The sequence below is a fragment of the Mustelus asterias genome, chromosome 18 (assembly GCF_964213995.1).
Source record: "Mustelus asterias chromosome 18, sMusAst1.hap1.1, whole genome shotgun sequence".
Taxonomy (NCBI): Eukaryota; Metazoa; Chordata; class Chondrichthyes; order Carcharhiniformes; family Triakidae; genus Mustelus; species Mustelus asterias.
In genome coordinates, this window is record NC_135818.1 from 53418370 (window position 1) to 53444933 (window position 26564).

The following is a 26564-nucleotide window of genomic DNA, read 5'->3' on the forward strand; positions in this document are numbered from 1 at the left end:
GAAAATGTTATATCTAGTTACAATGCAGTTTCTAAATTAGTGGCAAGAAAAGAAAGTAGTCAACTTAAATGTTCAGTGCTGCAGTAATTAGGGATTTCAATTTATTTTTAAAAACATATTTTGTAGTGGCTCAGAACAATAAAAAAAAGGATTATACAATTCACTTATGGTGCAGCCAATAAGTGTTCTGTGCATTATGGTGCTGAGCCATAAAGACCATGATGATCTTGGATTTGGCCCTGATGTGTTGTGAGTTGGTCAGTCTCAACCAGCATAGTAAGCATGGATGTCACAATAATCCTCAGCATCATCCCATAAAGTGGAAAAGATTAGGTAAAATACCATCCAGCAAACCGTGCTGGCGCTGTGTGTCTGTGTGTGTACCTGATGATAACCTTCAAAGTTCAGATATCATTTTCAATGTCAGAAAGTAAATTGTCCAGAAATGTCTTTGTACCACAGTGACATTGTGAATTGGAACAGTGGATGAGGGCAGCACTTTCCATTCACAAAGCCATTGGAACAGAACTCTGTAATACAACATAAGGGTGGGTTTTAAACACAAGCTGTGCTTTCAGACTCCCTATAAACAATCAGTGCAACAAGTGTAACAATTTGTAACAATGAGGAATCACAGAGGAACTCAGCAAAATCAACTTCCACTTAAAGAAAATGAAATAAACCATCGCAGTAAATCCCAAAATTATTACCAATTTCAGTAAAATTATTCTTTAACCAAAATCCTTCAGTTTGAGTTGAGTACATTGTGATAAACTGACTGTCATGAAATCTAATCACTTTTCCTTGTAGGGAGCGAGTTGATCAAGTTTTAAGAGAAAAAGAAAAACTTCGAATGGACTTGGAAAAAGCAGAAAAGTTGAAAAATCTGATGGCCTCTGAAGTGGATGATCGCCATGCTGCTATAGAACATCTCAATGAATGCAATCTCCGGTACTTGACATCTTTTGTGATTCTGGCACACACACACACCACGATCTTGTTTTTTGTTCCGCTTTAAGGATTTTGAATTTGTTACGAATCAATCACAATTATGTTAGAGCGGAAGGTCACTTCATTGAATCCCTACAGTACAGTAGGAGGCCATTCGGCCTATCGAGTCAGCACTGACCACAATCCCACCCAGGTGCTGTCCCCATAACCCCATGCATTTACCCTAGCTGCTCCCCCTGACACTAAGAGGCAATTTAGCATGACTAATTCACCTAACTTTCTTGCAAGAGGAGAGGGTAGACCACAAGAAGAGTCACTCAAGGCTATCGTCATTTACTTCTTTGAGCCTCGCCTAAATAAAATATTAGCCGATTCTTTTTTTTCGTCCAACTTAGTTAGCAGTTAAACTAGAACTTTGGAAGAACAGGCCAGCATAAACACAATAGTAAATAATATGTTGAACACTTATATGGTACATAAAATACTCCTGTCCTTCTAACCTAGCATATCATTCAACTTGCAATGTAACACATTATTGTGTTATCTGGACCCCATGATTTGGAGTAATTATCACTACGCCAAACAATTATGGATTAACTATTGTAAATAAATATATCAGTTATGGCAGTTAGTGAAATTTGAGTCTTTTAACACAGACTGTAAAATCCAGTAAAATTAATCTAAGGGGACAACTGTTAATCCTTAGGATATTGTTTCTGCAAGCGCAGATTACATAGCCCCATTTCTAGGTTATAGACGCCAAGTTCATTCAGAGGAATCAGTGTTAGACCTTTGAATGAGGGGGTGGCGCCGTAAAAATTATAAATATCTGCTTTCATTGGCTGGCATTGGGTTTTATCAGTTGAGTCTCCAGATGATTATTTTACATTGCTATTAACCACTCCTTGTATTTTTTTTATGTATCTGTGGGAGCAAGGAAAAGACAAATCTGATTGGAGAAGTACTTAACAGAATCGTTGAAAAAACATTTTTACAGTAGCAATGTTGAGAATGAGGAAGAAACCACTGCACAGATCATTGGAATGGAAAATGCTTTGGTTGGCAGGGTGGTATTGTGTGGAGATGTAAAACATAGCACTGCTGCCTCACAACACAAGAGACGCGGGTTCAATACCGGCATCGGGTGTCTGTGTGGAGTTTGCACATTCTCCCCCTGTCTGCGTGGGTTTCCTCCGGGTGCTCCGGTTTCCTTCCACAGTCCAAAGACGTGTGGGTTAGGTTGATCAGCCATGCTAAATTGCCCATTAGTATCAAGGGGATTAGCAGGGTAAATACGTGGGGTTATGGGGATAGAGCCTGGGATTGTTGTCGGTGCAGGCTTGATGGGTTGAATGGCCTCCTTCTGCACTTTAGGGATTCTATGATAAATATGGAGTAAGTCTGTTTTAACAATGTGCCAATTTACTGCAAATCCTCAAGTCAAGTCAGTGAAAAGGTGCAGAATGAAAATAAACTTGATTCTCTGATGAGTTTCACCATATAATTGAAAATTTAATGGTAAATATTAATATCCCACATTTCTCTTGTTAACTTTCAATATTAGTTCTCTGACCTGAGTTCTCTGACTTATTTACAAGTTGTCTGAAAATGTTCTGCTGTTCTAATGTACCTACATTAAAACTAACCCAGTACAAAAGCAGATTGCCATTGTTCATACTGGCGTGCTCTTTGGTGTTTAGCAAGCTGGAGCAAGAATACAGGAATCGCTTTGCTGCTCTGAAGGCAGACCTAACCAAAGAAAAAGACCAGATTTCCCATCAGGCCAGTAAGCAGAGAACAGAACTTGAGAAAGAGATCGAGAAAATGAAAGTGGAGGATGGATACCTCAGGGACCGACTTGCACTGTCTTTGAAGGTGAAAATTCCCTTTTTCCATTATAATCCCATGTGTGAAAGGGGAGGAACAATTTAGAGTGGTTAGATTCATATTTCAGAGCTCCAGGCAAGAAGCCAAACAGCTCCCTTTCAGCTGCAACAATAGCTGAACGTTACTGTTTAGACTGAAATTGTGATAAAATATTGGAAAACATTAAAACACTTGGGGTATTCTTTTTTCATCCGCATACACCACATTCCTACTGCATATCTTCATCGCTTGTGAAATGGCAACACGGTGGCACAGTGGTTAGCACTGCCACCTCACAGCGCTAGGGACCTGGGTTCAATTCCCAGCTTGGGTCACTGTCTGTGTGGAGTCTGCACGTTCTCCCTGTGTCTCCGTGGGTTTCTTCCAGGTGCTCTGGTTTCCTCCCACAGTCCGATGCTTAGATGCATTGGCCATGCTAAATTCTCCCTCAGTGTACCCGAACAGGCGCTGCCGGAGTGTGGCGACTAGGGGATTTTCACAGTAACTACATTGCAGTGTTGATGTAAGCCTACTTGTGACACTAATAAATAAACTTTAAAAATAAACATTGAAGATACGTGAACACTATCAGCCTATGGCGATCTTCCTAGGTACAGATCATTTTAGGTACAGCAAATAATGCAACGTGCAGAGGTATTGGCAATAAATTTAACACTGGACACACTTCCAGGCTGTTGTTCCCAACTCTTCTCTGTACACAGGGACCAATGTGAATGTGAAGCCACCCACTCTAGATTCTGTTAAAGGTCTGCTTAAAGAAGGAAGAACCTGCCATTATTCCTTGCCATGGCAAATCAGTATATAAAAAAACATTTCATTTGCCTGACAAGGCCAACAGCACAATAACAATGACATTTGCAAAAATCTTAAAGCACCACATATACCTGAACTGCAACATGAATGGAAATGTGTAGCACTTCTCCATGACAACCAATTCCTAATATTTCCTGTGCACACACATCAAATATACAGTAGTTAACTCTGTAGCAAAATAGATCACTTTTCCCACCGTATTTCTTCTTAACTTTTCAACGTACAGTTGGGAGTGCTGAATAGCTTGCTAAAAAAGCTGATTCTGTCTGTTGTGTTGCATTATTCACAATTCTATTAAGCTGTTCAATCCAAAATTGCACTTGCATCTCAGCAAATTCTTCCTCGTCAGAGATTATTCAAATGTCTTTTCATATCTTAAAGGAAAACAGTCGGCTGGAAAAAGAACTTTTAGAAAATTCAGAGAAGATGTTTGAGTTTGAGAACCTGGCAAAGAAGTTACAAAACAATTTGGACACAATCTTGAAAGAGAAGGTAATGCATGTGATTTTTCAACACCTAGATCATGCTTAGTATTGGATGATATGAGGAGTTTGACCTGTTATATATTCTTCAGTTATGTTTTTCGCAAGGGGAAAAATTAGTCCTTTGTAAATAAAAAAAAGTTTACTTTTCACATAATTAAATGAAACACAAGCAAAATCCTGCAGATGCTGAAAATCTGAAATAAAAACAGAACATTGGCTTGAGTTATCGTGAAGATGGAGAATGTCTCTTGTCGTGAAATTAGCAGAAGAGGCCTGAATCAAGAAGTCCCAATCCTGAAAATGACATCTACCATGGGCGGCACAGTGGTTAGCGCTGCTGCCTCACAGCACCAGGGGCCTGGGTTCAATTCCAGCCCTGGGTGACTGTCTGTGTGGAATTTGTACATTTTCCTGTGTTTGCATGTGTTTCCTCCGGGTCCTCAGGTTTCCTCCCAGAGTCCAAAGATGCGCAGGTCAAGTGGATTGGCCATGCTAAATTGCCCCTTAGTGTCTCAAGATGTGTAGATTAGGGAGATTAGGGGGTAAATACGCAGGGTTGCGAGGATAGAACCTGGGTAAAATGCTCTATTGGAGAGTCAGTACACACTCAATGGTCCGAATTGTCTCCTTCTACTCTGTAGGGATTCTATGATCTCCATTTTCGCAGAGGCAGGATTAGTTGGGATTCACACACATGCATTTCCCAAGGCAGCTGCCCATCTAAACCAGCAGTTGTCTCAACTCATGATTTTGATGTGAAATGCCTGAAACCCAATTTGCGCAGATTAGTCCAGCTAGGAGCATGTATAAACTTTGTGGATCATTTAAATAACCAGGTATGCTTTTGGAGAGGTGATGTACCCCTTTGGATATGGTCCTGGGACACCATTGGCAGAGGGCATGTGCCATTTGGAATTGTTAAAATTAGGCACGATTGTGTGTAAAAAGTGTATAAAGTCATTGGAACAGTGAAGCTGATCGGAAATGTCATAAACAACTGTCTAAAATTCCTGTCCTTTAACTCTATGGAAAAAATCAGTCAGGAGTGTTGAAAAAAATGATTGTTTACTACTTCACTCTGTTGACATAAGCCTTATGATAACCATTACTGGATTAGTGCTGCATGACTGATTTCACAACCATCCATTGTCATAGCAGGTTGTCTGCCATTTCTGTTTGCTTGACAGCTCCAAGTGGTTATGGACTTTTTGAACTGGGATTATGAATTCCATTGCTTGTTTTTGTAAGGGATTATGCAATTGAATGAAATGCTTATTGTTCTAAGGGATAATATAGTTGAAGGAGTGTAAAAGTAGTAAATGGGTTTTCATGAATTTGTTTTTAAATAAGATCTGCTTGCAATTTTATTTTATGTCAGCATGGGTTCTGAAGTTTGCCCATGGTGGATACTAGGTGTATTGGCACGGAGGCAGTAAGGGCAAAAGAATGGTGGATGAGGGTCATGAATTGGCAATAAGTTGGTATAGGGCCTATAAATGACCATATGAAATAGGCAGGGAGCAGAGGTTGGCATGGAAGATATGAGAGACCTTTGGGGGGGTGGGTATTATGAGGTAGCATGGGTTGGCATGGATGAGGGATAAGGAGTGTGTGGGGTGAGAGCTTTTCTTTTACACAGATGGGATGAAATCCAGATCACTGAGGCAGACCTCTTATACAGCCTACCTCCACACTCAACCGTCCCTGTGGCTGCCTCCGAACTCTTTCCCGGAGTGGTGAACCTGACTCCCATTAGCACCTGAGCCCCCTCTCCTGGAATGAAAATGACACCACCCGGGGCACTTTTTTCCGAGTTGGGGTTTGCAGAACCAGGAATTATACAGACCCTGTACTCCGGACTTGGGAGTGAAAACTCAGGCCGTTAACTCTGCTCCTCTTCCCCACAGACGCTGCTAGACCTGCTGAATATTTCCAGCATTTTCTGTTTTTATCTATAATTAAATGGAACTTGCATTGAAGATTAAGATTTGTAATAGTTATATAAATATATTCAATGACCATGGAAATATCATTGAGACAACAGTAATCATTCAGATCAATAGAAAAGATGGTTAGTTTTTGAAGTAAGTTTGCTGGCCTTGTTCTTGCACTTTTAACACTGCATTCATTTTGATTTTTTAAATAAATAATATATTACGTAACATGGGTCAGGGAAAACCGCTGACCAGATTCGCTGTAAACACATTTACAAATGGATCAATTCAAAATAAAGTTGAAAGTACTGGAAATAATTTTTCCTATCTATTGTTAACAGTTTGGAGACCTTGATCCAACCAGTGCTGAATTTTTCTTACATGAGGAGAAATTTGCACAGATGAGAAAGGAATATGAGCAGCAGTGTAGGGTAAGTAACCAGACTTAACGTAACATAGCAATCAGAACCTGGCCACATTTTTAGGCGATAAGCCGACAGTATCTAAACAGAGGGGGTGACTGATGGTGCGCCATAGACCAATCTCCCCATCTGTGTTGACATTGCTTCCATTGTTTCTTTAATGTTACTTTTAAGTTTCATTTCCTCACTCTTTTATGCTCTAAATTGCTTTCAGTTATTTATCCTGGCAGAGATCTGATGACACCACCCGGGGCACTTTTTCCCCCGAGTTGGGTTTGCGGAACCAGGAATTATACAGACCCTGCACCCCGGACTTGGGAGTGAGAATTCAGGCCGTTAACTCTGCTTCTCTTCCCCACAGACACTGCAAACCTGCTGAATATTTCCAGCATTTTCTGTTTTTATCTATAATTAAATGGAACTTGCATTGAAGATTAAGATTTGTAATAGTTATGTAAATATATTCAATGGCCATGGAAATATCATTGACTCAACAGTAATCATTCAGATCAATAGGATCTTCAACCTCAGTAAGAAATTTTCAGAGTGAATGCTGTCAAACCATGTACATGTTTCCAAATATAGCATTTCCGAATGACAGATTACCAAAAGTCCAGGGTATTCCTGATGGCATGCTTATGTGCTTCTGGAAACATGCCCCATGTATCAGCTGCAAGGGTTTCTGTTCCATTATTGTTCGGCTTGTGTGTGACCATCTGCACGGGACATTGCAGATCAATGCCCCACTTCCCCGACAACACTCATGAAGCTTTCATGTTATAGTAGTTCACTGTACACCCATTATTTGCTGGTACCTACCCAGCAAGTTAAAGATTGGACCCTGTGACCTGTAGCTTTAGTTAATTACCCTTCTACAGATCTACAGACAGCAGTGGAGCACTAATACAAAGTTGTGCACACTTCCGTCAGATCAATTATTGAGGATCTGATAGGTCTGGTAAAGCAGAGATACCAATGTCTCAGCCCTTGGACGTGCTCCAAGTACAGCCATGTCAGAACGTCCAGGATCACACTGGACAGCTATATCCTTATGACCTCTCAATTTAAAGAGGCATCCGCATGGAGCAGTGGAACAAGAACTTTCTGTTGAGCAGTCAGAGGATGTCATTGAAGAATGTGAGGAACTCTGAGCTTGCAGGAGCATAAACACCATAGGCAGCAAGAGGTATTCAGCAGACTTTCTCCTACTCACCTCCTGCATTTGCCCCATTGCCATGCCACCCTATATCTGCCCCATACTATGGAGTAAGTTAGTTACAATCCTCAACATTTGTGGTGCCATCCTATTTATCTGATGGTTTACCACTCCGACTAGATGTTTGAATGTGATTAAAACTTCTTTGGGATAGAGTTTTTCCTAATGCTGACACAGAAGGAGTTATTATAAAGTAAGTTCATTTATTAGTCACAAGTAGGCTTACGTTAACACTGTAATAAAGATACTGTGAAAATCCCCTAGTCGCCACACTCCGGCACCTGTTCGGGTACACTGAAGGAGAATTTAGCATGGCCAGTGCACCTAACCAGCACGTCTTTGGACTGTGGGAGGAATCCAGAGCACCTGGAGGAAACCCATGTGGACACAGGGAGAACATGCAAACTCCACACAGACAGTGACCCAAGTCGAGAATCGAACCCAGGTCTCTGGCACTGTGAGGCAGCAGTGCTAACCACTATGCCACCGTGCTGCCCATGGGGCATTGACCTGCAATGTCCCGTGCAGATGGTCACACACAAACCGAACAATAATGGAACAGAAACCCTTGCAGCTGACACATGGGGCACCCTATGTTTCCAGAAGGAAGTGCAGCTGAAAGCAGATATTGGGAAGTGGTAGTGAGTAAGATGAGGAAATTATTGGAGACAGTTTTGTCAGTACTAGACTCACTGGAGTAGGAAGATCACGGGAGCTATCAGGGGCTGTGGGGTGACCATAAATGGGGATCATTTCTTCAAATAGAGAGTTTGAAAATACACAAGAGATTGATGAGTTTAGAGGTCAGACGCAAAGGTTGGCTGAGATGAAAAATTAATTTACAAAAGATGGTTGCTGAAAGAGGCTGCTGAAAGAAATGAAAACTTATTCCGGAAGGAACTCTGGGAATTTGGAGAGGCTGTTTTCTGAAGACAGTCATCATCTGTTGGCGTTAGGAAGACATCCTTATTTGATGATAAAGGGTTTCCTTGAGATAGCCTTTTGGTCAACAAAATATTGAGGCACTAAACAGCCACATTGTGGAATGTAAGATTGGGTGGACATTTGGAGAACTTCCTACTGTTCTTTGAAGATGACATGGGATTTTTCATCCCATGTCATCAGTTGAATCACTGAAGCAGCAAACTGGGCCATGTTCATTATCTCACCCGAAGGGCTGTGTGCCCAACAATGCAGGACTTCCTTTAGTACTGTGTTAAAGTATCAACCTAGATCATGCCCAGGAGTGGGGCTTGGAGACAGTAGTGCTACCATATGAACCAAGCATCAGGGATAGAATAAAGCAAATATGTGTTAGTTCCCTTCGAGAAGAGCAGATCAGCCAATGTCCTTTATTTAGCTTCTAGCGACTGTTTACAAAGTTCTACTGGTTCAGTTTTGAGAAGTATCTTGTGCACATGTCAGCAACATTAAAGGGAGAGGAAACTATAAAGGGAGGAATAAAACTCAAAATCTTTCATTTTATTTCTCGCAGGGCTGGAAAAGAAAGCTGGTCACTTTAGTCTATGCAAATTAATTTCTATTTATGTTTTAATTATTTACCTGGTGTAGGAGCTCCAGGACCGAATTGATGAGCTCCAGTCTGAGCTACAAGCATATCAGACACAGGGGAGAAGTTTTAAACCATTGATGAGAAGTCCCTTAGCAGAGGAACTGGAGAGTAAAAGTGATGTTGTTGACTGCGATCAAGGTACTGCAACAAGCAAAGACCAAGCTTTTGAAATTAGTTTAGTTTCTTGAAATATTCATAGAAACCCTACAGTGCAGAAGGAGGCCATTCGGCCCATCGAGTCTGCACCGACCACAATCCCACCCAGGCCCTACCCCTACATATTTTACCCGCGAATCCCTCTAACCTACGCATCCCAGGACACTAAGGGGCAATTTAACATGGCCAATCAACCTAACCCGCACATCTTTGGACTGTGGGAGGAAACCGGAGCACCCGGAGGAAACCCACGCAGACACGAGGAGAATGTGCAAACTCCACACAGACAGTGACCCGAGCCGGGAATCGAACCCGGGACCCTGGAGCTGTGAAGCAGCAGTGCTAACCACTGTGCTACCGTGCCGCCACGCATTCAGCCACGCATTGTTAGATTTATGATCTAAGGACACCCTACTGTGGCCCAAATCCTCATGTAGACTTTACTACATTTCAGCAATATTTAAAGAGAAAAATAAATGCTTTTAATTCATTTAAAAATTCTTCTTCATTCTGGCATGGTGCATAGTGCTAATGTTGAATCAAATGTATTCTGTATTCACTTCTATACACCTAAGATTCTTATAGATGAGTGGCTATGTTTTATATTAAACTTTTTTTTTACCTTTAAGGGGCAGAAAAAAAAATCATCACAAATAATTTTTCGTTGCCAAATTCTGACTGGTTTTTGACAAAATGCTTTTATTTTTTCAGGTTTTGGGTCTGAAGAATGTAATCCACTAAACATGAGTTTGGAAGCGGAAATGGTCATAGAGCAAATTAAAGAGCAACACCATCAGGCGGTTGATAGTTTGAAAATTGAACTTGAAGCTAAGGCAAGTTTAAAAACAAGATATTTGGTTGAAAGTTGGCATAAAATTTTCAACTGAAAATCTCTCGATCTCATTTTACTATTCCTAGGCAAATTGCATTATAGTGTTGCATATTTAAATATTTGATAAACATTTCTGTTTTGATGAGAAAAGTTTGAGATCTGAGTTTTTAACAAAGTGTAGTAGATTGCTGACCAAAATAAAATCACTAGGTGCACCTACAAGATTTTATATCTTAATTTTCTCTGAGTTTAATGGCCAAATTTACCTATTTACTTATGTTATTTATCCATGGGATTGATCATTGCTGACAAGGCCAGCATTTACTGCCAGTTCATAGCTGCCCTTGAAATAAAGAGTCATAGAGTCGTACAGTGGAGAAAAGGCCATTCGGCCCATTGAGTTGGTGGTGGTGAGCTGCCGCCTTGAACAGCTATAGTTCATGTGGTGTAGGTACAACCATAGTGTTGTTCAGGAGGGAATTCTCGGATTTTGGCTTAACATAATTATTTATTTCCAAATAAGGGAAAACTAGCAGGTGACAGTGTCCCCTTGGATCTGCTTCCCTTGTCCTTCTAGATGGTAGAGGTCAGAGGTTTAGAAAGTGCTTTTGAAGGCACCTTGGCAAGTTGCTGCAGTGCATCTTGTGGATGGTACATACTGCTGCACTGTGCACTGGTGGTGAAGGAAGTGAATGTTTAAGGTGGTGGATAGGATGCCAGTCAAGCAGACTGCTTTTTCCTGAATGTTATCGACATCCTTGAGTGTTGTTCAAATGGCAATTATATAGTACGAATAACTACGCGGTACTAGTATGCTATCATCTCTGAATCTTTGATGACATTTTGTATCCTTGGGTTGGGAAGAGGCATGGGTGTGTGCATTTGTGTGTGTGTGTGTATGTAACATCTGTGTCGAAATTGCTAGCATGCTATATGATATTTTTCTCAATATACCATTTCAGGTAAATTATTACAAGGAGCAGATGGAAGAAACAAAAGTTAGATATGAATTGGAGAAGGATGACGTTAACCAGGAGCACAGCAATGAGATTGCAAAAATGAATGACGAGCTTAATAAACTCAGAAGCCAAATTTCCGAACTCCAAGAAAAGATAGAGACCCTTAAAATATTACAGCAAACGACAGAATGTAAACACAAAGAAGAAACAAGCAAACTGCAGAATAGGTTCAATGTAGATAAAGCTCAGCTAGGAATGCAGTTGAAACAGGAACATGAAGAAACACTCCAGAGCAAAATGAAGGAAGTAAGCCAATGTCTCCACAAGGAGAAAGAAGAATTGTTAGAAAAGCTGACTTCCACTGAAATGCTACTGGAAGCTCAAAGAGAAGAACTGAAGGAAATGTTCCGAAGAGAAAAAACGGAGCTGGAGCAGATTTACCGCGCACAAATTTCTGAAGTCACACAAAACATTGAACAGGAGAAAGAAGAATTGCAAAGGAATCTCTTACACGAAAAGCAAAATGAACTGCTTCAGGAAAGGTAAGGATTAGAGTGAAGAATGTTACGAAATGTCTTGATCTAAAATAGGAGGACAACTTTAAAACATTAAAGGCTATTCCAGGATTGTAAACAGAATGCCAAGTGGTGGATTGACACAAACTGAAATTAGAGCTTTCATCTTTAGATTTTTGACAATTTCTGATCTAAAATGTAACCTTATTCTTATAGATTTACAACTCTTTCAGTATCAAATTCAAAAGAAAACTTAGTGCCCTTATTCGGCCATTTTGGCTACAAAATTACATCCATGGTGTGAATACACATTTCTGGTGCAACTGCACTGGACATAATTAGATCAGGGCACTATCATGAGCGCAGGATGCATCCACCAGGAATATACGCAGATTGTGACATTAGTCATTGCAATACACTCATTTGACACCAGTGTTTGCCAGTTTGGAACTCAGTGCTCCCGCCGACACCATCACTTAAATGTGAACAGCAGACGACTCCTTCAACATCGGGAAAGAACCCCTACCCCACCTCTCCCAACACCAGCAATATTTAGAGGGATCATCAACTACTTGCAGGTTAGCTGCTGCTTGATTTCTACTGACTGTTGCTGCTGTGAAAAATTGCCCCATACATCTCTTTTAATCTTTCCTCATCTAAATCTATCATTGCCAACTTATATCCCCTTCTCCCGCATATACTTGTCTAGCTTTCCCTAAAATGCTACTCACTTCAGTCACTCATGTGATAGCAAGTTCTACATTCTTACTACTCATAGTATATTGCATTCAAACATTAACTAATGACCTTTGTGAGTTCCCTCGGGTTATATTTGTCTGGCCTAGTGCTCAGTATGGATGTTGGAAAGTTGCTGACTTTCAGTGAAGGGGACTGCAGAGGGTCTTAGAGGATGACTTTGGGCCTAGACTTTGAACTACACCACCTTAGTAAGGGCAGCAGCTATCTGGACTGGTTGGCTTATAGTCAACCTGAGGGCACTGGCTGAGTGGTAGGGGTGGGAAGATGAATGCTATCATCCTGAGAGAGGACAAGTTCACACCACTTCCCTAAGATGATACCTCAGCACTCCTAGTAACCTGTTGGAATACAGATTGCTAGACTATTGGGAGAGCCTGCAAGCCCTTTGAACACTGGCATCTGCAGGGATGATGGCAGCAATCCGGGCCTGCCTAGCAGCAGGCTGCATTACAGTAACCTGAGCTTCCATTGCAGCACTTGGACACTGGGAGGCCTCTGCTGCAAAGGAAAGAGAGACACTAACCTTAGACCTCCATATGGGTGAGGTAATGAATGCTAGATATGATTTGTAATTGATAGATTGTGTTTGTAGGTTAATGATGGGGTGTGGTGCAATGATCAGTGTGAGAAGTCTATGGTGCAATTGTTGGGATGTAGCATTTGAAGACACATTGGCCAATGTGAGGTCAACGAAGCTTTTGCTCCATTGCATCCAGGTCCTGGGAGTTTGAAATCTGGCATTGACCACCATGGCCATTTGCTCCGATTATCTTAGAAAAGTTTGTCTGGAGAGCACTGTCTCGCCAATTGTACTATAATTCATTCTTGTATAGATGCCACTGAAACTGGCCATTCAGTCCAACCAGTGTTCATGCCCCACAATCCTCCTCCCATCTTTCCTCCTCTAAATCTACCATCGTAACCATCTATTCCCTTCTCCTTCATATACTTTTCCACCTTTCCCTTAAATGCATCAATACAATGCACTTCATCCACTCCCTATGATAGAGGGTTTGGCATTCTCATCAGTTTTTGGGTAAAAAAGTTTCTTCTGAGTTCCTATTGAGTTTTTTGAAGACTATCATATTAATTGCCTCTAGTGGAAACATTCTCTCTGTATCCACTCTATCACAATTTTCAATACCTCTATTAGGTCACATCAAGAATAAAGAGACCCAGCTTTCCTGATATGTATACCCACGCATTTCTGGTATCATCCTAGTAAATCTTCTCTACAATCTCTCCTGTGCCTCTAAATGCACAAAGTGCTCGTCATTGTAGTCTAAGATTCGATATGGGTTTAGCATAATTTCCCTACTTTTTAATTCTGTCCCTCTAGACATAAAGCCCAGTGCTTGCTTGCTTGCTTTTTATGGCCCTGCTAACCTGTGGAATAACTTTCAGTGATTAGTGTATTTGTATTGTGAGATCTCTGGACTCCTTTACGAAATTTAGACTTGCACCTTCCAAGTAATAAGTGACCTCCCTATTCTTCCCACCAAAATGTATAACCCACATTTAGCTGTGTTGAACTTCATTTGCCAATGATTTATCCATTCTGCAAGTTTATTAGTTCCCTCCTATAATTTGTTGCAATCCCCCACAGTATTGATTATTTCCACCACCCTGACAAATTTGCTGTCACCCTCAAATTTAGGAATTGTTATTTTGATTACAAACTCTAAATCACTAATGTAAATTGTGAACAGCAATGGTCCCATCACTGATCCTTGTGGAACACTACTTCTCACCTTCTGCCCTCTAACTAACTGCGTAGGCTTCATTAGTTTGTTATAGGGCACTTTATCGGAGGCCATTTGAAAATCCAGGTACATCAATAGCATTACCATTGCTTGATTACTCTGCAATGTCCTTAAAAAAAATCAGTAATGTTGGTCAAACAAGATTTTCCCTTTTGAAATCCATACTGACTATTCATTATTATATTTTTTGTATCAATATGTTCTTCTATTCTCTCCAATAGTGGGGTCTGCATTATTTTTCCCACCACCGATGTTGAGCCAACAAAGTTTGTAATCCCTCTTCCTGCACAGATTCTCTTCCGCAAATAGTTCCAGCAGCTGCTCCAGTTAAAATACACCTTCCCATTAAGAGTGCAGGCTGCCTTTAAACAGCAAGTGGTGCTAGCTTCACAGAAACAATGGCACTCTACTGGGGTGTATACTCACGCAACAGGACATTTAGCAATGACTGCAGGCAGCAACCATTTAAACCAGCAGGCAGCACAGAATTGGCATGCTGCCTGCATCAAGCAATGGGTGCAGGTTAATCACACAACATGATTCCCGCGCCTATTTTTGAGACCTATCGATCTTTGCGCCTCCCATTGAATCCTTGATGCATTACAGTTCCATGGACCCCCAATTTCCTCTGCTACCTAATATTCATGTGAAGCTGTGTGTCGCTTTACTGTTTAACACTGATGGCCACCAGAGGTTAATCTGAAGATGTCCTCACCCAGCGGTTTTCACAAGCACAGTTCCAGTAGGTACCAGTGGATGGTAATTAGAAATTGGCTCCATGAGTAATTTTTCTCTACTCTATTAGAGAGACTGAGACTATTTAGTGTTCTCACTACTGCCTCAGCTGAGATCGATGTGTAACATTTATCATTATTTGTCTCACAGAAAAACCGTGGAAAATGAATTTAACCAGAAGATTTCTGAAATGGAATCCCAGTTTGCTAAAGAACATCAAACAATTGTCCTTAAATTCAAAGAAGAAACATCTGAACTTGAGGAAAAATATCAACTAGAACTTCTACAACTTGAAAAACAACTTCAGGAGGAGAAAGGGCAGTGGGAATTTGAAAAAGAGGAGCTTTTACAGGAAAATGAAGATGAAAAGGAACTGCTGAAGGAAATGTTAAAAGAGAAAACTCTACTTTCCCAGATACTCACTGAAGAGAGAGACAGTTTAGAGAAATCTTGCAAAGATGAATTAAATAAATTAGCTTCTGAGCACCAACAACTGCAGAAAGAACTGCAGGAATTAAAAGCTGCTACCTCGAAGAAAGAGGGTGTTTTGGCAGATGAAATTATCGACTTGAGGAAGGAATTGAAGACACAATTACAAAAGAAAGAAGAACAATTGGCCGAGGCTGAGGACAAGCAGGAACAGACCAGAGTGTTGATTGAAAAGGTAGAAGCAGAATCTGAAATGGAAAAAATTAGATTGAAATCGGAAAAGGTTAGATTGGAAGAAAACAACACCGTGGTTTCTGGTCAACTCCGGGCAGTGTGTGAAAAATTTGAAAAGGAAAAGGCAGAACTGTGCTCTGAAATCTCCAGACTGCGCGAGAAGATCAAAAATATGGAAGAGAACACGGTGGCCCTTGGTGAAAAGCAGAAGTCCAACAACAAGTTCAAGGGGAGAAATAAGGAAATGAAAAATAAGACCCCCCAGCCGCAGGAGAGGATGCTACAGTTGGAAGAAGAAACATTGCCACTTGCAGGAGCAGAAATAGTACACGAAGAATTAAAAAAAGATAAGGCGGAGAAGGAAACATTTTGGTTAGAAGAAAGTTCTAAAGAATTGAAAGGAAGATCACCAAAGCTGCAGGAAGCCAATGAACTCCTGAAAAGAGAAGGGGCAGAAATAATGAAGGTAAATTTTGAACTTCAAGCAAAGGTTGAACAACTGCAAGGCAAAGTCACTGCTCTTACAAACTTGGAGAAGATGTCCAAATTGTCTGAGAAAGAAATAAGATCAGAAAATGCCAATCTGAAACTGAGGATAAAGGAACTAGAAGAAACAACACTGAATGCCTCATACCTCCAAAGAACAGCTGAGTTGTTGAAAAATGAAATGGCAGAGATGAAAATGAAGAAGCTAGAAGGTCAAGAAAAAGTCGAACAGTTGCAAGAAAAAGTTGAAGTTCTCACAAAGGTGCGTGAAGAGTCTCAGCAGCAACTAGCAGAAATAAAATTACAGAATGCAAGCTTGCAAGGTTGCACAAAGGAATTACAGGAAAAATCTCTGGAGCTGTCAAACCTACAAAAAACTATTGAGCTGTTTCAAAATGAAAAAATAGAAATGATACAGGAGAGGGTACAACTTCAAGAAAAAGTTGAACGATTACAAGACAAAGTAAGGGTTCTTTCCAGCTTAGAGGCTGCACATGATATCTCTGAGAAAGAAATGGTAAAATTAAGGACTCAGAACACGAGCCTGCAAGAAAGGATCAAACAATTGGAAGAGAAGGTTGTGTCCATTTCAGGACGTCACAAGAGAAATGCTCAGACTGAAAGAGAGAATGCTGAGTTAAAAGTTGTTGTCGCCAAATTGCAAGAGCAAATAAATGAGCAGCAAGCCAGAACGAACAGGTAATGGTTATGGCAGTTTTATGTAACTTCAGTAAATTCCCAGTCCTTTGTGATAAAGGTCTTTCGGTTAAAATGAAAAAATTAACAAACTTTCATTTCCAATGCTTTTTTCCCCAAACACATGGACAGCTGACTTCTTTGAAATGTGGTAAGCTGGAAACCATAATGATTTAAGGTGGTGCATTTTAGTTGAACTAAAGGCTAGATTTCCCATGCCTTGTTCATAAATAGATGGAATTCTTGTCTTCTTTAAAGGCATGTCTTGTCCTTTGGTAGTGTTGGTTCTAAAGATTGCTGTGGAAAACCATTGTGAAAGTTAATTGTGCTTTGAATCACAAAATTCTAAGTGTATCATTGTTTCAACTGATGATTACTTTAAATGAGATTGGCACGCAGTAAGGAACATGGATGTTTAGTCCCTGTTAAGATACAAGTTCATGATGTTTCTTGCAGTTGTTTCTGATGTTGTTTGGTTATTTTGTTTTAAACGTTGCTGCTATCACCCCAACTATCATGTTTAATGTCATTTTAAAGTGAACTGAACTTCAGTTAATGATTAGAAGCAGAAAGGAGATGTGGATAATATTTTCTTCCTGTGCTTTTCTTAATTACATTCCAGGAATATTTTAAGGGAAGATGATTGCAAATGAACAAAATAAGCCATTATAATTATCATAGAATGCTACAGTGCGGAAGGAGGCAATTTGGCTCATCGAGTCTGCACCGACCACAATCCCACCCAGGCCCTATCCCTATAACCCCATGCATTTACCCTAGCTAGTCCCCCTGACACTACTCCGCACATCTTTGGACTGTGGGAGGAAACTGGAGCACCCAGCGGAAACCCACGCAGACACAGGGAGAATGTGCAAACTCACACAGACAGTGACCCAAGCCGGAAATCGAACCCAGGTCCCTGGCGCTGTGAGGCAGCAGTGCTAATTACTGTGCCACCGTGCCACCCCATTATAGCTGCTAAAACTGCTGCACTTCAATCAAATTGAGTTTATAAAAAAACAGAATTGCATGAAAAATTGGAATTAAGAAATAATGCATTTTGCTTTGCAATCATCAACTATGTATTTCCTTTAATGAAGTTTGTTTAAAATGGAACTTTGTTGATAGCTTTATTTAAATTTGTGAGCATTCAACGCTGTGTTTACTGTCACCAACCACCCTGTTGCATTTGTTGATGAGTTTGTAAGCATCATAAGAGCAAATATTCCTTTTGTAATCTATAGCATCTATAACTGCCCAAATGTTGGATGTCCAAATATATTATTGCAAGTTTACTATTCGGAATTAAATTCAGCAGCAACGGGAAGAGGGCATATTGTTAATGGGTGAATCTAAACTATCATAACCAAGATAGCAGATATTGACAAAAAACTGCAAATACAGAAACAAAATGATGGACTACATCAAATGTTCATTCAAAGCATATTTCAGAATGGAAAATAGTTTTCCTCTGTTTCAAAAACTTTTGGAATTTGGTATACTGTGGTATATAAAATGCACCACCTTGCCTGTTATTCATACAGCATGACAGAATGGTGAATGTTGATGTGTTAGTTTGTTGCACCATAAGGTGAAATGCATGTAAGACTGTCTTGCACAATGTCCTTCTTACCCTTTTGCTCATTTGCATGTTTACGCCTAATCCCAGATTAAAGATAAAGCCATGACCACATTATAGTTGCATAGCTAAATGACAAAACATTTTAAATATGCCAATGCTTCAACGTCAACTGTTCTATTTTTTCATGTGTTTGTGTTGGTATGTATGCATCCACACTGATCCGTGGAAATAATAGGTGGGCAGGGGCCTTGCCATGTGGGGAACACAACAAACAGCACATCAAGCAAGCCCATGCAGGGTCAGCGGCAGGCCACCAGGGTGGGGATCCTTGATTAAAGGCACTTTTAGGGACCCCCATATTGGGAAGAGGGGGGTCCCCCATATTGGGAAAAGGGGGGAGTCCCTGCTGAGAACCACCTCCACTCCCTTGCTGCCAACCGCCACCCAGAAAACACCCCCCACCCTCTCGCCATCACTCACCCATGACCTGGGCTCCAGCAATTAATGATGCCAGGCTGCAGCTAGATGTTGTACCAGCAGCAGCCACTGCTTCCCCAATGGTGCTGGCATTCCCAAGAGAACTGCCAGCCTTGATCAGCAGGCAGCTGTTAGCAGGCAAGACTTCCATCTCTGGGGTCCTTGATCCCAGAGAAGGCCCGTCACTTCAGTTAAGTTGCACTTAAATCAACAGGCCTTCCTAAAAGTGATGATGCAGGACACTGGCTAGTTATTCATTTAGTACCACCCTATATAAACTGCTAGCAGTGCAACCTAACCTTACAGAGGTGATTGTGATTAGTTCTTAGTGAGCAAGACAGGAAGTTTAGAGCCCATACCTATTAGCCATAGCTCAGTGACAGCAGTCTGCCCTCCATTTCAGATTCAAGCCCCAGTCAAAGACATAAGCCATTAGTCTAAGCTGACACATCAATGCAATACAATGGTGAGACAGTGCTACACTGCTGGAGGAGTTGTCTTTTGGGTGCAATGTTAAAGCAATGACTCTTCTTTCCTCGCAGGTGGATATAAAATCATAGAATAGAATCACAGAATCACTACAGTGCAGAAAAAGGCCATTCAGCCCATCAAGCCAGCACCGACAACAATCCCACCCAGGCCTTATATATCCCCATAACCCCACGTATTTACCCTGCTAATCCCCCTTACACTAAGTGGCAGTTTAGCATGGCCAATCAACCTAATCTGCACATCTTTGAAGTATGGGAGAAAACTGGAGCACCCGGAGGAAACCCACACAGACACAGGGAGAATGTGCAAAATGCACACAGACAGTCACCTGGGTCCCACTGAGACAGCAGTGCTAACCACTGTTCCATCGCGCCGTCCACAAACAATCCTCTTTCACAGAACCATACTGCGCAGGAGACCATTTGGCCAATCGTGCCTATGCCAGTCCTTTGAAAGAGCTTTCTAATTCGTTCCATTCCTCTCTTATCTCCCTTAGCCTTGCAATTTTTTTCCTTTACGAATATGTATCAAATTCCCTTTCGTAAGTTAATTTTAAACTGACTTCCATCATTCTTTCAAGTTGTGCATTTCAGATCGTAACAACTTGTACTGTAAAATAAATTTCTCCTCATCTCCCCTCTGGGTCTTCAGTCAATCGTTTTAATTCTGTGCCCCCTGGTTACAAGTCCTCCAGTCACTAGAAATAGATTCTCCTCATTTAACCTATCAAAATTCTTCATAATTTTGAAGAATACAGAGACATTTTGCCTTAAATTTCTCTGTGCTAAGGCCAACTAACCAACTTCTTTAGCCTTTCCACAACACCAAAGTCCACCATCCCTGGTATCATTCTGGTAAAGCTGCTCTGCACCCACCCCTGGCCCTCCACGCTTCCTCGAGGCCTTAAACCCCTTCCTCTATTGCCCAGAATTGGATTGGACACAATATTCCAGCTAGGGCTGAATCAGTGATTTACAAAGGTTTAAGAATCACTTTTCTTTTTTTTTTCAATTTCCTTTCCTTTCCATCTTTATTTGTTCTTTTTCTTCATCCAGCTGAGTTGAGCTCAAAGTTTTGCAGCTTTTTCTTTTTATTCTGCAGTGGTGAATCTGAAGAACTTGTTGGTGCGAATGACCTCTTTAAAGATCCAAAGGCCACACTGAGGGAGAAAGAAGGAGTTAATCACAAGAAAATCATAGAATTGAATGACCTGCAACAGGAATTAAAGTAAGTTGCTGGAAAAGTTCCTGGAGATCTCTTTACGTTTGTTAAAATCATGACCACAACATTCAATATATTCAATTATATCCTAAATTACCATGTTTCTGATGTTTTAACCTTTCAGGTTGGCTGTTTTAATGTAATTAGAATAATTTGAAAATGAAATTATTAACTAGCACTGATCTGACTGCTTAAGAATTTGTTTTTAAAATGTTTGCATTTTTCGCTAATTCTGATTGTTGCATTTTCTTGCTGCTACTTGTTTGAGAAAGAAATTGGGGGAACCTTACCAAAAAATGGCAGTGTTGTTTCCAGCAAGAAAACTGGCGTGTTTCTCCAACCCCAGCCCCCCAGAATGTCGGCCCCTTCACCCCTTTTCCATCTGAACATCGGCCCCTTTCCCCTTCCACAGTCAGAGCCAACGGCCGCTGCCCCCACTCCCCAAACGGCCATCGCTGGCATCCCCTCCTCCACTCCCAGCCCACAACTATACCTGAACGAATTTCCCTCCCCATGAGGCTCCCACTGGGGCCTACCCCTTGACAAGGGTTGGCACTGCCAGGTTGGCATGGTGCTAATCTGGCAATGCCAACCTGTTTGTGAACAGAATTCCCACTCACCTGAAGAAGGGGCTTGGAGCTCCGAAAGCTTGTGTGGCTTTTGCTACCAAATAAACCTGTTGGACTTTAACCTGGTGTTGTTAAAACTCTTACAATGCCAACCTGTGCCAGGGGGCATTGCCAGGCCACTGCCCTGGGGGCTATACTCACCTTTACGCCCCTGGGGAGGCCCCCACAACAGTTTCATGTTCTAGGTGAACTATTTGTAAATGGCGCCAGCATGACATCACACGTCACCACTAAATATCCGCCCACGGATGTCCAGGACAGAGTGCTTGCTAATGACATGCTAATGTATTAAAATGAGCTTCCTGGGGTTCCACAGTGTGTTTCACACCACTGCACCAGCAAGGGGCCTGGAAGATTGGAGCTCAGAAACTCACCGGTGCGAATCGCGCTTTCTGGATTTTGAAAGTGTACCGCCATTCCTGCGGATGGAGAGAGTAGGCTCAAAATCTCCCCATTGTTGACACTTGTTACATTCAGCACATGCGAATGCACAATATAATGTGCATAAATCTTGCACTTGATGATAGGCATACAGATGTATCCAACCTAAGACGACACTTAACAAGTACCAACAACATGTAACAATATAAGACAAGGCGTAATGTTATAGCAGGAATGGAGTGTTATGAATCAATACTATGATTGGCCAGCAGCTCTTGGAAGCAGAACATCCTATTTTTACAGGGGTGGAAACCATGACTTCATGGACCACATAAAATTCAGTCATGGCTTCCAGGGTAGGCAGATTCAGGCGAGCTCCCAACTTTTCAGCCAGTGGGTGGGATAGCAGCATTCAACTCTATCTCTATTCTAATCGCCTGTCAAGTGAGTTAGTGAGTCTATCATTAAAGGTAGAACATTAACATGCAGAGCTCTGAATCTTTGCAGGCAACAAGTGGAGATTTTGAAGGGTGACAAAATGACTGCTCAGAGAATTATAGAAGTCCTGAACAAGCAGGTATGTTTTTACTCCTCGCAAAGATATAAATTTGTGCCAGGTTCTCCACTGAATATTTTGTATTACTTTTATAAATCCAGCTACCACAGCAGTCGTGGCGTACTGCTTGTGAAATTCATAAGCAAGTGGACAGAGATTGCACCATGGGCAATTCATGTAGTTATTATCAGGGGTTCAGTTGTCTAACAATCCATTCGGGGAATTCTCACGGTTTTTTTTGAATAAAAAGGCCCAGGAAATTTTCCCAGAAAGAGCATTCCTATTCCTCCCGAGCCCACCAAATTAAAATGGAAGATTTCCTGGGTTTTATTTATCTGTGACACACTTAAAAGTGCCCCCTCCTTCGGATATCAACACCTCAAAACAACCCGTCCCACAGGCCCTACCAGCTGTGCAACCCCAAAGTGAGATTTTCTAACAACAGAATGAGGTGAACTATATCATTTTAGAAATGGGTGTCTTTCCCAAGGGAATGTAGGAAAACAATCCAGTTGGGGGTGATTTCTGGCTCTTCCCACCAAGTTCCCACCTATGGTGACCCCTCCCCCCCCCACCCCCACCATTCCTGTGCACGGGTTTCTCAGCGGTGGGGGATGGATTCAATGGGAAATCCCATTGACAGCTACGAGACCAGAAGATCCCACGCCCACCAATGGAGGGTGCCCTGCCCCGTGCAGAAACATGTTGTGGGGGCGCATGGAAAATCCCCAGGCCCATCAACTCAGATTTGTGTTTACATCAGCAATTATTTGGTTTTTTTTCCCCAGCAACAGGAGCGAGGAGGGATAAAAGTGAACTCTCTGCCATTTAAAATCCCTCAGATTGCTTATAAAAGCCACCAGGAGCTCGATGGTGAAACTGATAAGACTCCTGGCCATTCTGGGAAGGTTGGCAACAACAAGGCTTCTGTTTCCTTGAATGTATCATTTTAAGGGGTGATCCAATTGAGACGTTTAGGATGATTAAAGGATTTGATCGAGTAAATCAAAACTGAGAGTTCAGAACACAAAAGTACAGCCTTAAAATCGGGGTGATCTGAGAAGGCACTTCTTCACACAAAAGGGTGGTGAAAATCTGGAACTCTTCCCCCAAAAATCTGTTGAGGTTAGATCGGTTGAAAATGTAAGGGTTATGAAACCAAAACAAATAGATGAAGTTAAGACACTGGTTGGCCATTACCCAATTGAATGGTAGGCCAGACTCGATGGGTTGAATGGCCTACCTACTCCTGTTCTTACTGGCTTTGTCAATGTGTCACTGTTTGTAAATTGTTTCAACTAACTTGTCACCCAGAAGACATAGATAAGTCAAACGGTGGACCTCGCTCCCAACTAAAGAAAGAACTTTCCCTCCACTAGCTCAGGGCATCATGCTTCCTTAAGTTAATTAAGTTTTTTAAAAAACTTAAGTCACTGTTGTGGTGTAGGTAAAACCACCAACTAGGTATAAATTGGCCATGTCATAAAAATAGTTTAATAAATATTCAAGCATTTTTCTGTCCATGAGGTAATCAGAAGATACAGATTTTACCTGAATAAGGCACCACTTCAGCCAAGAAGGAAAAACTTTCAGCCGCACGACATGTTTAACCGTCAATTAGCAAAGAAAAGATCTAGGCCATGGTGCTTATAATCGTCGAATTAAAGTGCATGTATAAGGAGATACTAATCTATTAATCTGTTGTCACAAATCCATACGGGATTCTGTTTGTCTGCAATTTGAGGTTTGTTCTGAAGGTTGTGACCCTCTTCTTGATCATTTTAAAACCTTTTAAATTATAAATGGTTAATTTTAATTCCAAATAATTAAGCCTTTACTTGATGTGCAGCAGAAATGCAGTTGCTGCTTTCTTTATCGAAGATTTGCGTATGAAGTAATTATTTGTGGAAGTGATTGTTGGTTGCTACCTATCATTCTGAAAACCTTTTTGTTCCAAATGGTGCAATGAATCAGATGGCAGAGCTGAGATCCCAGAACCAACAGCTAGATGCAGAGAATGAAGATCTTTGCCACAGGAACTCAAAGAATCAAGCTGATGTACTGGAATTGAAGCAACGGCTGGCTGAAATAATTCATCAAAAGGAGAAAAGGGCTGGGAATTTTCAGAAAGAACGCGAACAAGAAAAAATTCATATCATGCAAGAAATTGAAAACAGCCATGTAAGGTTAAATTGTTCAGTGATGATTTTGGAGTTTAGAATCATAGAATCTTACAGTGCAGAAAGAGGCCATTCGGCCCATCGAGTCTGCACCGACATCAATCCCCCCCCAGGCCCTATCCCCATAACCCCACATATTTACCCTACTAATCCCCCCGACACGAGGATCAATTTAGCATGGCCAAGCCACCTAACCCACACATCTTTGAACTGTGGGAAGAAACTGAAGCACCCGAAGGAAACCCACGCAGACACGGGGAGAATGTGCAGACTCCACACAGACAGTGACTCAAGCCTGGGATTGAACCCGGGTCCTTGGCGCTGTGGGGCAGCACTACTAACTACTGTGCCGCTCCAGTCTTCCATTTCTTAGGATCATCAAATTTACTCAGCTTCATAGAACCATGTAAATTTCAACATGGAAGTAGGGCCTTCAGCGCATCATATCACTCCCCAATCAGAGCTATCCGGCAGGATTTTCCATGCTCTCCGCGGTGTGTTTTGCCATGGTGGAGGCGGTCCCACCGCTGTTAATGGGGTTTCCCATTGCTTGCATCCCTTGCTGCCAGGGAACTCGCAGCGGGTGGGCTTCAAAGGCAGGACTGGAACATCCACCGCCACATTAGTCAGAAAATCACACCCATCTACTTCTAGTTCACTGTTTGGTCATTGTAGCCATTATTATTTTCTGTAAGTGTTTAGCTGATTCCTACTTAAATGTTCTTATGAACTCAGCTCCAGTAGCTACTTGTGAGTTGTATTCTAATAACCATTTTGCAAGGAAAAAATCTAAACTGCTTTTTGTACAAATAGTACTAATTCTGTGTTTATGTCCCCTTGTTAACAGGGGAATAAATTATTCTCTCAAACCTTTCAATATTCTGCACATTTTTATCACATTCCACTTCAACTTTCTCTGCTGCTGTGAATGTAGGCCTATTTTTGTGAATCCTGCATCATAATTGTATTCTCTCTTCCCCGGTATCACAATAATCAATGAAAATCTCCATCTGCATCCACGAGATCTCTTCCACCACTCTCGAGGAATTTACCACTTGTATTTCCATTTTGTTTGTCCCAAAATACTTGAATACATTTTGCCAAGCTCAAGCAGTTGATGCAGCCAGCAACTTGCTGATGCCCATGTTGAAACCTCTTATGTTCATGGAGAGCAAGAGAAATCCTTTAGCATAGACTCTGGGTTACAACGCTAGCTAAACCTGGGCAACTGAAGAAATATCTATGTCCAAGAGGTGGATTTTCCAGCCATTTTGGTGTGGGAATGGAGGCAGATGGGGCCTGAAAATACCAACACTGGCCAATTTCCTGATGCTGAACCTGGCAATAACCATTATAGCGAAGGCAGCATTGGGGCATGTATGGTTACCCATCCCCCATGGGTAACTGAATATCCATGTTAGGAACTTTGGTAGCTCCAATTAAAGGAAGCTGACTGGAATTTTCCAATCGGTCTCCAGTTTCCTGCACCGGTAGGAGTTAGTTTTAGGTCCCTAAAGGCAGACAGCTAGCAACAGACCAGGGGCCAGCACTCCAGGCAGACCACGAGGCTGCATGCTATCCTGTAGAGGGACCCCACCATGCAGAAGTAGCTTGGCTTCAATAACTATTTTTTCATTAACATTTTAAATAGGATACTGACAGGACATCACCATGTTGAAGTGCCCTCTATTATTTATATACCATTTCAGCCTGCTGCTTCTCAAGCTGCAAGGTCTCCGGTTGGCCTTCCAGCTTTGAGAGTCTGCCCACCACCCTGAGTTGGACAGGGAACCCTCCTCAATGTCAATTAAACATGAAAATCCCGTGCAGTGACCTTTTCACCCTGAGGTGGGTTAGAGATCCAAAACAGTCCCGACTTCTGTCTCCCACCCATGTAGGGAAAATCCGGTCCCTAATGTCTTCTCTTTCCTTCAACTATACCCTCTTTAACACCGTTCACTTTAATCTTTGCAGTAAATCTCGTGTGCCAATTTGTCAAAAATATTTGAAATCCAGATATACCATTTCCTTTGTCTGTGTGCGCCCTTTACAACTCTGTGGAATAATCTCTGGACTAGCAATCCAAAGACCCAGGTTAATGCTCTGGGGACCCAGGTTTGAATTCCACTATGGCAGATGGTGAAATTTGAATGCAGAATTAAAAGTCGAATGATGACCATTAAACCATTGTCGATTTTGTA

At 41.5% G+C, this 26564-nt stretch overlaps 1 protein-coding gene across 4 annotated transcripts in view; it reads left to right on the plus strand.

Moving 5' to 3' along the window:
• nin (ninein (GSK3B interacting protein)) overlaps positions 1-26564 on the plus strand; it is a 163315-nt gene that overhangs the window by 106440 nt on the left and 30311 nt on the right. For all 4 annotated transcript variants that reach the window (XM_078233948.1, XM_078233946.1, XM_078233947.1 and 1 more), the window contains exons 10-20: positions 811-951; positions 2652-2826; positions 4033-4143; positions 6412-6501; positions 9281-9419; positions 10149-10270; positions 11232-11770; positions 15151-16848; positions 20498-20623; positions 22135-22204; positions 24158-24364. In XM_078233948.1, coding sequence (XP_078090074.1) covers positions 811-951; positions 2652-2826; positions 4033-4143; positions 6412-6501; positions 9281-9419; positions 10149-10270; positions 11232-11770; positions 15151-16848; positions 20498-20623; positions 22135-22204; positions 24158-24364 — 3418 coding nt within the window. The remainder of the gene's footprint in view (positions 1-810; positions 952-2651; positions 2827-4032; positions 4144-6411; positions 6502-9280; positions 9420-10148; positions 10271-11231; positions 11771-15150; positions 16849-20497; positions 20624-22134; positions 22205-24157; positions 24365-26564) is intronic.